General features: G+C 40.5%; 1 protein-coding gene across 1 annotated transcript; it reads right to left on the bottom strand.

Annotated features, from left to right (window-relative positions):
- Positions 1-535: 535 nt before the first annotated feature.
- C2H3orf49 (chromosome 2 C3orf49 homolog) lies at positions 536-12,930 on the bottom strand. Its single transcript, XM_059161422.1, has 5 exons — positions 12,806-12,930; positions 8,165-8,487; positions 4,757-4,881; positions 1,185-1,298; positions 536-733 (listed from the first exon to the last, which is right to left on the bottom strand). Exons 1-5 carry the CDS (start codon positions 12,928-12,930, stop codon positions 536-538), a joined length of 885 nt encoding a protein of 294 aa, XP_059017405.1.
- Between the last annotated feature and the right edge of the window lie 689 nt (positions 12,931-13,619).

The following is a 13,619-nucleotide window of genomic DNA, read 5'->3' as shown; positions in this document are numbered from 1 at the left end:
TGAATCAGTTGTAATTTTCTTAAGTAGCGAATTTAATGTTCCATACTTGCTAGCTTCCATCCATATCCATCTTTTTTAGTTCGGAAACATGACACTTTGCATGAATCATACCTTAAACAATGTTACATTTTTGTAATTTTAGTAAGAATTCTTATCTTTAAGTATGAAAGTTTAAATTTAACTTAGTAGTAGTCATATTACAAGTGTCATAATACCATTAAATGCTTCTAATTTCATCTGGCAAATCCTGGGAGAAATTTCTTTGCAGAATTGCTATGCCCTGATAAATGTTTCTGTTTTCCAATATTAATAAGAATTATGAAGCAAAAATTTGCTAACATGGACTCAAAATTAAAAATCAGTTGTTCAAAAAGGATTTTTTTTTAAAGACTGTTAGGCAGAATATTCTAAGAAATTTCTATCTCCCCAACTGATAATTCACTAGAGAGATTTATTCAGGAGTGTGTGTTTTCTTAGGTTTTACCTAAGATAAGAATTCCTATAGAGATAACTCTTTACACAGTCAGGAACAGAATCAGAAGCAGCAGCAAGTACACGGGAAACATACATTTTTCAATTTATACTTCCTCATGGTTCTCTTGGACATCCTCTGGAACTGCTTCGAAGACTGAAGAATTTCATCCCCTAGAAATTCACACTGTTGAAGCTCAGCATGTCTTTGGGCCAATAACTTCCTGGATTTATCTGTCACTGTCTCTATGAGGTCATCCACCTATGACAGAGGCAAAGAAATGTAGCCATATGTGGGAAATCCTTGTCAAAACCAATGGGACAGTGGTTTTCCCTGAGAGACAACTTCAGGAACCAGCGGACATTTTGCAAATCCCAAAGTATTATTCTAATTCAAGTCCTAGCAAACAGAGCTTGAAAAGATGCATTTACCACCCAGTGGTAAAGACGATCTAAGTTCTTCTCAAAAGAAGCCTTTGTGCATGCCTTCATTTTAATTGAATTCACTTAATATTTATTAGGCACACAGCATCATCCTAGGTGCCCCTAGCAATCCTTTAGCCACTCTCAGGATGCCCCCTACTAACATTACTTCTTTGTGCTAATCATTAATTTCATCCCACAGCCCTGCTGTCTAGCAGGGCTGTGTATTCAGTTAAATTTGCCCCTCTGTGACGCTTCTGAAACACAAAGTAAAAGCCTTTGTCCACTACCTGCATCTGAAGTTTTCCTACTGTCAAATCTGATTTTCGGAGGATGTTTTCCATGCTATGTTTCTTTTTTCTAAGTGCTGGAAAGTGTGATCTCTTTTTTGATGAATACGGAACCTATCATAAGAATGCAAAAACACATCAGATTAAGAAGTACCGACGTTATTTCTGTGACAGTGCTTAAATAAGAATTCTCACCCTTTGCACATTCTCGTATAAACTGAACATTTGCCACATAACAACGTTGGGTTGGAGAGCATATTCATATTATTCTCCACGCCCCATGTATCTCCTTTGTGCCCAGAGCTCTCTTTGAAGAGATCTATAGGGTGCAGAGAAATGAGATTGTCTGGTCCTGAAAGAATATATAGTGCCAGGAAAAAAGCAGGTCACTCACAAGGGGAAAAAGAAGAAATTGCCTCTGCAGCCGCTGAGCACAGTGAGAGTACAGGGCTGCGGAGGACCAGTGTTCCAGAAAGCTCATTATCACTGCATCTAGTTGTTAATTTGGTCTCTTTTCTGTAGGTTTCCTTATTTTCGTGGCAGACATGTCTCCAAACATAAAAAGAAGGCTCTGGGTTCTTTTCGCCCCATGCCTGATACTTCTCCTGTCGTCCCTGGCTTGCTGCTTCTAAGTACCTGTCTTAATAGTGTTGCTATTGGAAATCATTCCTAGGTCACAGCTCCCGGCTAATAGGCCCCTTTTAGACTTACTGGGTTCACTCTTCCTTCCCCTTGTGCTTAGTGACTTGCATTGAGACTGTTGCGAAACCGACACAAAGTAGGATGTGGGACCACATCTGGGACTTAACCCCATGTCTGAGTTTACAAATGAGTCTGCTGACCCACCACTCTGCCCTGCCAGCTCGCCCAGGCTCACATGTCACTTGCAGGATCCTCCCCAATCCATCTATATATATAGTTGGATTCCTCTTTTTTCCTCGCCCATAAAACCCAGTACTTTTTCCTACTGATCAGTTACCACATGGGGGTAATTCCTAAGTTATTTCTGTGTTTGTTGAATACCACTGTTCTGGAGTCAAACGCCTAGATGGTGCAGGAAGGTTGTATAAAACAGTACCAGTTGTGGCTTGTGGTATACTGGAGACAATGTGCCTCTTGCCAAGGGGCCAGCTTCTGCATGTCTCCTGCTCTTATCATGAGGAATTGTGGGCCTAGTGTTTCTAAATCCTATTTTTCAAAAGAAGGCTTAAAGTCCAGATTTTTTAAAAATAGTCTCATTTTTAAATGTGACTGATTAATGCAAACATGTTAGATCACTCTGAGAGCTAAATAAAACCCTTCACAACCTTTTAAGTCTTTTGCTGAACAGCAATCCCACTGTAACCAGATGTATCCATTTTTTTTTCTTTTTTGGTCAGTGGTATTTGTGTCCCAAGAATTAGTTCTCTACACTGAAGTCATTTCTATCATCCTCCACAAGTTTTAAGGTTTTACCTTTTCCACATAGATCTATATATAACCCAATAGGAATTAACTTCTATATATGGCGTGAGATGGGGATCAAATTTCTTTTTTCCCATATGAACACCTACTTGTCGCAGTGCCATTTATTCAAAAGGTTAGCCTTACCTCAATGCCCTGCAGAGCTGTGGTTTAATATCTATCCCCCTTACTAAATCATAAATTTCACAGGCCAGGAATATGTCCATTGGATCACCTTTAGAGTTACCAAATCTAGAAATTGCCCAGTATGTGGTAGGAATACAGTACATGTGAACCTGTCACACAAAAAACAAAATTCAAAACTAATATTGGTGCCTTTTGACAATGATACTCTACTCCAGAGCCCCTCTGTTCAATAGAACTTTCTGCAAATACAGAAATTTTCCTTATTGGCTAATACAACAAGCACAAGCCACATGTTATTATCGAGCAACATGAAATGCAGTTAGTGCAACTGAGGAAGTGAACTTGAGTTTTAATTAAATAGTCACATATACTTAGTGGCAACCATTTTGGATAGTACAATTAGTATTTAGCATAAAAATTAAGAATAAGGACTCTAGAACCAGATCTGCCTGGATTTGAAACCTGTCTCTGCCACTTATCTAAGCAAATTATTGAACCTCTCGATACCATCCCTAAAATAAGGATAATATTGCTACCAACCTTTTTTTTTTTCTTTTTTATTTTTTTTTAAATTTTTTAAAAAAGATTTAATTTATTTATTTGACAGAGATCGCAAGTAGGCCGAGAGGCAGGCAGAGAGAAAGAGAGAAGCAGGCTCCCCACTAAGCAGAGAGCTGGATGCAGGGCTCGATCCCAGGACCCTGGGATCATGACCTGAGCCGAAGGCAGAGGTTTAACCCACTGAGCCACCCAGGCGCCCCTCTTTTCTTTTTTCTTTTTTTTTTTTAAAGATTTTATTTATTTATTTGACAGACCGAGATCACAAGTAGGAAGAGGCGGGCAGAGAAAGGGGGAAGGAGGCTCCCCGCTGAGCAGAGAGCCTGATGCAGGTCTCGATCCCAGGAACCTGGGATCATGACCTGAACAAAGGCAGAGGCTTTAACCCACTGAGCCACCCAGGTGCCCCTCTTTTCTTTTTTTAAAAAAGATCCTATTTTTAAATAATCTCTACCTGCAACATGGGGCTCGAATTCATAAATCCGAGATCAAGAGTCCCAGACTCTTCCGACTGAGTCAGCCAGGCACCCTTATTGTTACCTACCTTATAGGACTGTTGTAATTATTTTCTGGGTTGATATTTCCAAAGTACTTAAAATTGAAACAAAGTCAGCTCTAAGTAAATGTTTGTCATATTCAAAAAATAATAATTCAGGCGGTTAAAAAAATGGGCAGTTTAGGCTGAAGTTTACATTTGCACAAATAAGGATACTCTTGGTTTGGACGCTCTTGGATTTTCTACTGTCACACGGTCTGTACCTGTGACTATCTTTTAATTTCGATTACAATGAAATAAAATTAAAAATTCAACTTTTTAATTGCACTGGCCACATTTCAGGTTCAAAAGTTACATTTAGGGTGCCTGGGTGCCACAGTCAGTTAAGTATCTGATGCAGGGTTTCAGCTCAGATCGTGATCTCAGGGTCATGAGGTCAAGCCCAGAATGGGGCACAGGGTCTGCTTGAGATTTTTTCTCTCCCTCTTCCACTGCGCCTCCCACTTGTGCTCTCTCTCCCAAATAAATATAGCTTTAAGAAAAAAAAAAAAAAGTCACATGTGGTTAATGGATATTGGCTAGCATATACTTCACAAGTTTCTACCTAGCAGTGCTGGTCTAGTGAATTTCTTTCCATGCAGTGTGTGTCATTGACCTGATGCTGATATACTGACTTGTTACCTGAATAGCTGAGACGTCAGTATACTCCACTGTTGCCCCAATGATAGTAGAAGCTAAACCATTTGAACTCAGAAGTAGAGGAATCAGACCTGGAAACCCTGCTTGCTGTGTCCTCGGGTCTTGGATAGGAGGATACAAGCAGCAGCAGGTATGAAGGCTTTTACCTTCATGAACTTGGCCTTTACCATACCCCTAAACATCAACTTGTATGCAAGCTTTTAGAAGTGAGTTTGTTTTAGCACTGTACCTTTTGCAGTCCTGAAGGAAGAGACGTCACCGATAACCGCTTGGTGGTCCTCCTGGCCCGGAGCAGTGTATTTCCTCGGGTTATCTCCTCTGTCTCTGCTTCTACAACATCAAGTTGTATAGTCGCTTGGAGAGAAAGGAGGGGAGAAAAACCTGTAAGGATCTCAGAGATAAACTTTTTCTTTCTTTCTTTCTTCTTTTTTTTTAAATTTTATTTATTGAGGGAGATCGAGAGAGAGAGGGGCCTGGGCGGGGGGGTTGTGCAGAGCAAAGGGAGAGGGAGAAGGAAGGAACCAAAGGCAGACACTTAACAAACTGAACCACCCAGGCGCCCCACAATGATAAACTTTCTTACTAGTATTCCAAAAAGACTGCATCCCATGCTGCCTCAGTGGCTTTTTCCCTTCAGATTAAAGATTAAAAAATGACTTTGCTTTTTCTAATCTTATACTTTTTCCTAGAAACATTCGCCTTTTCTTGTGGTCGTGACCTCAGGGGTCCCCAACCTGTTCCGGCAAGGTGCTTATGTCTCCTTCAGACTTCAGTTTTGCCCTTTGTCACTTTTTCCTTTAACTATTGTGGAATTAGAAAAAGTAACCCTTTCTTGTGTAAGATGATCCCTTGAGTACTTGTTACTGATTGAAGGAGTGTTTAAAGTGACTCATTCTCTAGTGATGTGGCTGAAGGCTCTGTCATCACATTACCACATTCATTGTTTTTCTCATTTTCCAGGAGCCGTGTGAACCCCGGCCCCCCTAAATATTTTTCTTTATATCCGTTCAGTTCTTAACACAAAAAATGCTTTTATGAAGGTAACTTTAAGACACCAGCACAAATCAAAAACCGGTGTCATAAGTGGGCATTAAAATTAATATGGTAAAAACAAAATGTCATTGCCCGTGGATGGCACTAAATTTGAGATTATTCTCCTTTTCATTAAAAAGAGAGGTCAGTAAATGAGGCTTTTATTTCCTATTGTCAAAAAGCTTGACAGGAACATTGGGGAAGAGGTGTTTGCTATTCCCTCTGTGTTTCAGGGCCTTCCTGCTGTGCTCACACCTCCAGCCATCATGTCTTGCTTGGGGTCCATTGATAAGGACTTCACTAGAAGTGGTGGCTCCTACTCAGTGAATGGGGGTCTGCCCTCAGAGCAGGTGAACACCGCAGGGACTCTTCCCTCCCCCTGCCCTCTGCTATCCAGCTCTTCCCCAGATCTTACAACTACTACCTATGAATGCTTCTCCCTTTCCTTCCCACCCCCACTGCCACAACTAACTAAGCTACTATCCTTCCTTGGCTGAATCAGTGTAGGAGGCTTTTTGCTGTTCTCCCTGCCTCATCTATGGCCCTCCTCCCATCCAGTCTCCACTCTGCAGCCTGAGCTATATTTCAAAGATGCAAATCAGATTGTATAAATCCCCAGCTTGAAAGTATTTGATGCTTTCTTAGCAAAAAGTTAAAAATTCTTAGGAGAAAGTTAAAAATTGTTAATGTGACTTGCAACACCCTAACCACCTTATTCCCCAGCCTTTCCCTGGCTGAATTACTTTCATTTCCTTATTATACCCTGTGTTCTCTTAATACTGGGATGTGAATATACTCTCCCTTCCTCCTGGAAAACTCTTCCCACATCTGACTCTAGTTGTCCTTCAAATCTCAACTGAGTTGTCCCTTTTTTGGGCAGGCCTCTCAGGGGTAATGATCAGCCTAATGTTGGAACGTCCCTCCATGAGGTCAGGGACCATGTCTGTTCTATCTGCTACTCTATGCCTAATTGTGTGGCAAACACATAATAAGTATTCAGCAAATATTTGTTAAAAATTGCAAGGGTGTATGGGGAAGAGCCACTATCTTTGGGCTATAGGTGAGAGTGTCGTAATGTTAGAGCTGTGTCCTGAAAGACAGGTTTCCTGAAGAAATCTTGGTGTAGAGATTGGTTAGTCCAACTAAGAGGAGAAAATAAGCCAATGCACACAGAGGAGGAGGAGGAACTGATCCTGTTTCCTGCTAGGCTCTTCAACTCTATAGCCATCAGTATAGAAACACACCATTTTTGTTATTGTCAATGAAAATAGACAGGTGAATCTATACCAGCTAATTGCTAGATGCTTGGATGCTAGCATTAGTGACTACTTTTTCCAAAAAGGGGTGGGGGGCAGTTGAAAGAGTCATCAGCCAGCTGGGAGTCGTTAGTTTTGGGGCGGGGCTTGTTTTCTGGAAAAAATACTCACTAGGTATGCAGCCTCATCATTGTGTGAAATGTGGGATCACGTGTGGATTCCCTACAGGTACTAGAAGGGCCATATTGGTTTCCTGACACTGTCCTATAAAAAACATTAAGAAGCTACACAGGATATTTAGGGCAGTGAATTTGTCCTGTATGACACTGTAATGGTGGATATAGGACATAACATGATGGGTTTGCCATATTAGGGCAAGATGTTAATAATGGATGTGGGTGGGGTAAGGAGAGAGGGTATTTGGGAAATTAATCTTGGATCTTGTGTTCAATTTTTCTAGGAAACCTGAAACTGATCTAAAAAAAAAAAAAAATCAAGTTATTAACTTAGAAAAGCTATAGGGAAGAATGTGAGTTTTAGTGGTATTGTTAGTCACAACTCAGAGGACACCCCCACCCCCAATAGCATTACTACCTTGCAAAAAAGACTTCAAGTTAACAGTTCAAATGCTGATTCTTCCACAAGGTACACAGGAAGTAGATACAACAAAAGCAAATGTCTGGGGTGCCTGTGTGTCTCAGCGGGTTAAGCCTCTGCCTTCGGCTAAGGTCATGATCTCAGGGTCCTGGAATCGAGCGCCGCATCGGGCTCTCTGCTCAGCAGGGAGCATGCTTCCCTCTCTGTCTCTGCCTGCCTCTCTGCCTACTTGAGATCTCTGCCAAATAAATAAATAAAATCTTAAAAAAAAATAAAAAATAAAAGCAAATGTCTGTTATGACTTACAAATAATAAATTTTATTCATAGAATTCTTCCCACACCCTCCACTGTTGGAAAGTAGCTATTTGAAAAGCTGCATTATGACTTTTTCCAGAAATAAAAGAAAAATCCCACTTTAGTTTAATTTTTTAATGTATATACATTTAGCCGTATATGTGTATATATGCATGTTTAATAAAAAGTGGCTTCTATTTAATAAAAATAGAACAGTTAGACCATGAAGTGGACTGGGAGGGACCTCGAAGACAATGTAATTCAGAACTTTTAAAAATGTCTGTACAGGCAAGTCACCTGGGGCAGATTCTGACTCAGTAGACCCAGGTAGGGCCTGAGATTCTGAATTTCAGACAAGCTCCCAGGAGAAGCCATACTTTGGGGTAGCAAGGAAAGTCGTCTTAACTTCACTATTCCTCTTGGCCTTGACACTTAAGGATAAGTTGCCTTTGATTACCATTCTGTGACAGCTTTCTTGTTCTTGGTTTTGCAAATAACCTGGGGGCTGGAAGCTCCTTGACAATTCTGGGAAGAAGGCTCTGTGTGTTGGAAAGAAAGGATTCCTTTTGGTTAGTGGAGACCCCTCTGCCAACACTTGCCCACTTGCTTCTCCATTTGTAGGACAGCACCCTTCCCAAAACGGTCTTCACTTTTCTCATCACATTTTTTCTTTGGTTTTGCTGGCTTTCATGAAATTCCATGTCACTATCAGCAGATGATTCCTCTTTGGGGACCAATACATTTTGTTTTACTAAGTTGGTGGACACGGCTCTATGCCACCTGAACAAAATAAAGAAGAATTCGTGTTAAGGAGATTGAAAAGTCAAAAACAAACAATTTAAATTATCAAAACCCAAACTTGAGTTGTGAATAAGTGATCCAATTCCAAACAATAAAACTGAACACCAAGAACCAAATTACAGACAAACAAAGCCAAAGAAACTCCTCTGTGTTTTATGATCCAACTATGATTACGTGAACTCTGACCACTACCTCATTCTATCCTCATAGTTCCGTAAGAGGTAGGCTATACTCTCATCTTCATGGCACTAATGAGTTAACCGAAATGTAGAGAGGTTAACTGACCAAGCATAGAAGGCAGATCTTAACCCAGGTCCCTGACTGTTAGAACACATACTGGCAAATTGGTAACTTCTTTTCAATGATGGCTAGATGTCGTTTTTGCTGGGTTTGGTGGCTTTCAGTCTACAGTGATAAAAGAGGAGTGATGGCTAGGGTAGTGAATAAGGTCTGTAATCTCCAAGGCCCTGTAAATGATGCATGTATATAAAACACTCATTTAGGTGGAATAACTCTAAACTCTTGTTCCTAAGATTCCAAAGGGCCTATTTTAGTAATATAAACAGGTAATGGGGGCATCTGGGTAGCTCAGTCAGTTGAGCTACCACTCAAATCAAGTCCCACTCTTGATTTTGTCTCAGGTCATGATCTCAGGGTCTTGGGATCAAGCCCCGTGACAGGCTCTGCACTCAGCAGGGAATTTGCTTGAGATTCTCTCTCTCCCCCTCCTTTGGCCCTTCCCCCCATTCACACTCTCTAAACAAACAGATAAACAATCTAAAATAAAATACAAACATGTTTCTTAATAATGTTCTATGCACTAAACACTATTCTAAGTTGTTCATGTGTTTTATGTAGTTTACCCCGCATCCTGTCATCTCTGTTTTACAAATGAAGAAATTAAAGCTTTTTGAAGTGCCTGGGTGGCTTAGTCATTCCTTAAGCATCTGCCTTCAGCTCAGGTCATGATGCCAGGGGTCCTGGGGTGGAGCCTGCATCAGGCTCCCCACTCAGCAGGAGCTCCCTCTCCCACTCCCCCGGCTTGTGTTGTTCCCTCTCTCACTGTGTCTCTCTCTGTCAAATAAATAAATAAAATCTTAAAAAAAAATAAAGCTTTGAAAGATTAAATAACTTAGTGCAGGTGATTGGATCCCAATGTCTGTGTTACTCACTATTCTAAAATAAACATAGAGCCTCACACCATTATTTAGCTAATATTCTTCCTCAATGAGCTTTTATTTTTAGTGTCATCCAAAGCAATAATATCCAAAAAAAAAAAAAAATCCAAGGGATTTAAAAAAATTAAACCTTTTATTTTGAGGTAATTGTAGTTTCACAGACAGTTGTAAGAAATAATACAGGGAGATTTGCCCAGTTTCCTCCAATGGTAAACTCTTGCAAAAGTTAATTATCACAGTATTGATACTTTTTTAAAATTTTTAAATTTTTTAAAGATTTTATTTATTTATTTGTGAGAGAGAGAGAGTGAGAGCGAGCACAGGCAGACAGAGTGGAAGGCAGAGTCAGAGGGAGAAGCAGGCTCCCTGCGGAGCAAGGAGCCCGATGTGGGACTCTATCCCAGGACGCTGGGATCACGACCTGAGCCGAAGGCAGCTGCTTAACCAACTGAGCCACCCAGGCGTCCCTATACTTTTTTTTTTAAAAAAGATTTTATTTATTTATTTGACAGACAGAGACCATAAGTAGGCAGAGAGGCAGGCAGAGAGAGAGAGTGAGGGGAAGCAGGTTCCCTGCTGAGCAGAGAGCCCAATCCCAGGATCCTGAGATCATGACCTGAGCCGAAGGCAGAGGCTTTAACCCACTGAGCCACCCAGGCACCCCAGGTACCCCAGTATTGATACTTTTAAGATACAGAACATTTCCATCACCACCAGGCTCTTCATGTGTTACGGCTGCACCCACTCACCCCCACCACCTCCTTAAGCTGGCCTCCATTTGTATAATTTTGTCCTTTAAAAATTTTATCTAAATGGAATCATACGGTATATAACTTTTTGGGATTTACTTTTTTTTCATGCAGCATGAATCTCTGGAAATTAATTCAGATTGTTGTATGTATCAATTTTTCCTTTTTGTTGTTAAGTAATATTCCATGATATGGATTACCACATTGTCTAATCATTCACTCATTGAAATTGAAAGACATTTGGATTGTTTCTAGTTTGGACCTAATAGGAACACACCCATAAGCATTTGTGTATAGGTTTTGGTAGGAAGATGCATCTTCATTTCTCTGGATGAAATCCCAGGTTTTATATTATGTTATGTTATATTATGTTTGCAGTAAATGTAACATATTTCTAATATGGATTAAAATAAACTCATAACTATTAAAAAATGTTCTTCATATGCTACCTAAAATATCTCAAGTACTACCAGTTGCACATAGACCATCCTCCAAGAAAATACTGTTCTAAACTAGAGCTAAATCCTTCAACTTCTCTGTAATTACACATGGGAGGTAAATTAGAAGACCTCAGTCACTGGAGTTAAATGGTCTTATTCAAACCAGCACCAGACTTTCTAGCTGGGTCATTTGGCATGTTATTCAATCTCTTATAAGCTTAGGTTTTCTCATTTGAAAATAGGTATACTGTTTTTAGAAATGTGGGCATAAAAAGAAACAATTCATGGGCTTGGAACCTAAAAAATAATAGCTTTTATTAATATGTGGATCAGAAGAGTGAAGGAAAAGAGTAAAAGGCAAGAAGGGAGTTCAAACAGATGGTCGAAAGAAAGGGGAGAGTCTGTTGGCTAGCCAGCCCACCCTTTTGAGACTGAACATAGACCATCTGCCAATTACACACACACACACACACACACATACACACACACACACACACACACCAGGGGTGCTATTCATTTAGTCATCATAGTGTCTAAGTTAACTATAACTTTCTAGATGACGGCAGTAAAGAGTCTTGAGGATGGAGTGCCATTTTCTAATTTGCCCAAAGACCATTTATAGTCTAGGATTAATCTTCCCTAGAGCCCTGCAAGAATCATTTAATAAAGCCATCCATTTCTACTACCATAAATATACACACACAGCTCCAAAACAATGGTAATACAACTTTAGGAGGCTCAAGAACCCCAAAGGCCATCCACTTACTCCCCCAGGTTAAAAAGTTCAACTCTAAGTAGTCTGAATCTTTAGAATGTATTTCCTAGGGCATCCCCTCCACCCTCATTCCCGATTTATTTATAACATAACTAACAAAGGTGATTTTGCTCGGGGGCCTTGGAACAGAACTGTAACAATTTCCGTTTTGAAAAGAACCCTTCCTTTCTTAAGTTTTTAAGTATCTCCATTGGTAATGAATGTAATTTGTACTATTGCTTCCCCCTTTAAACTCTTTTTCTTATTGAAAGTGGAACTCTCAGCAATATTTCATTTTGTCCGTGGAAGTTCAGAAGTTTGGTGTTGGAGGATTCAGGCCTCATCAAAACACCTCATTTCCACATGTCTGGTAAGAAAGAAACCAAAAGAAATTGGAAATTAAATCATCTCACTGATTTTCCAAATTAAAATATATAATGTCGGAGTGCCTGGGTGGCTCAGTGGGTTAAAGCCTCTGCCTTCAGCTCAGGTCATGATCCCAGGGTCCTGGGATGGAGCCCCACATCTGGCTCTCTGCCTGGTGGGAGACCTGCTTCCTCTCTCTCTGCCTGCCTCTCTGCCTACTTGTGATCTCTGTCTGTCAAATAAATAAATAAAATCTTAAAAAAATAAAATAAAATAGATAATGTTTGGAGTATTTCATTGCCTGTCTTTATAGCTTTTCCATTGACAGGAAATACCAAGTTTAAGACAGTTTTAACATTACATTAAAGAGCACACACAGCGTGACCTACAGTTAGTAGATATCTCAGTGCATATTGCTGGCCAAGAGAACAGAAAGCATTGATCATGGACTCATCTCAAGGGATACACTATGGAATTTTCACAATTTTAGCACTTGCACGGGACATGTAATGTCTAAAATTCTGAGACTGCGCTTATTTTCGCATCATATGCCACATTAAAACGCAAACTCAGGTGGAAAGGAAAGCTTTCCCCCATTACGATTACACTCATAAAATGAGGCTTCCATTGTGTCACCACCACCACCAATCATTGTGTCACCCCCACCACCAATCCGTTCAGAGCGTTCATTTCTAAAGGCAATGCTGAAAAACAGATGCTAACTTTTCTAATCATCACAGTGACTATCGCTTAATGCAAAATCCCAAGAATCTCGCTCAACAGGAAAGAAAACGAACCCCATTGTCCTACCTTTCAATTCCCCTCCTTTTGAACGGGCCGTTTTTCTTCCTGGGTTGCTGGAGTCTTTGGTACTGGCCGACTCTTCCACAGGCACCCTTAAAAGACTCGGGAAGATACTGCTGAGGGTGGTCCATTGCTGTGAAGTCCTGTAGCTACACCTGTAGCAGCTGTTTGGGATTTCTCCAGCTCTTGAGCTCCCAAACGACAAAACAAAATCATCAGGTACCAGAAGGCCCTTTTAACCTCTGGGCTGTTTTGGGGGGGAAAGTATGTAGGACATTTTTGGAATCTCTTTCTTATTCCCTTCTAGGTGTGAGAGACATCATTTGTGGGACTGGCCCTGTTTACCAACCTCAGAGCGGTTGGGAATGATGCATTTTACAGAGTGCTGGGAAATTCCAGTTCGCTTTGTGGAACACGTGCTCTAGATGCCTGGGCAAGGCAAATACAGAAAAGTTGACCTGAGTTTCTAACCACTATCACTTGGGTTAGTAATAAAATAATCACACACCAACTGACTATGACATTCGGATGTGCGTGTTTGAATCCCAAAGAGGAAAAAGGCTTGGTAGAAATCCCAGTGATCCCAGCTTCTGTTAGATCTCTCAGCTAGAACTGATGAATACTCTCTCGGCCTGGGGTTGGGACACACAATAAAAAAGCCAGTTGTTATTTGGGTGTCTCATAGTAGACCCCAAGGCTATTTTATTATGTCACAAAATTGTGTACTGGTCTCTCAAGGCTGAAAAAGTTGAGTGCCTGGTTCATCCTTCTAACTTACCCCATTTCCCAGAGGAAATTCTGGCTGCAAATTCTTCTCACC

This window comes from Mustela lutreola, chromosome 2, assembly GCF_030435805.1.
Source record: "Mustela lutreola isolate mMusLut2 chromosome 2, mMusLut2.pri, whole genome shotgun sequence".
Lineage (NCBI taxonomy): Eukaryota > Metazoa > Chordata > Mammalia > Carnivora > Mustelidae > Mustela > Mustela lutreola.
This window is presented reverse-complemented; position numbering and strand designations above follow the sequence as displayed.

Excerpts from the sequence above, each read along its gene's own strand:
- C2H3orf49 (XM_059161422.1), bottom strand. The coding sequence starts at position 12,930 with ATGGACCACCCTCAGCAGTATCTTCCCGAGTCTTTTAAGGGTGCCTGT. Across the intron at positions 4,882-8,164 it reads AAGAAAGCTGTCACAGAATG|CGACTATACAACTTGATGTT; the intron begins GTAATCAAAGGC and ends TTTCTCTCCAAG. Across the intron at positions 734-1,184 it reads TAGGAAAACTTCAGATGCAG|GTGGATGACCTCATAGAGAC; the intron begins GTAGTGGACAAA and ends CCTCTGTCATAG.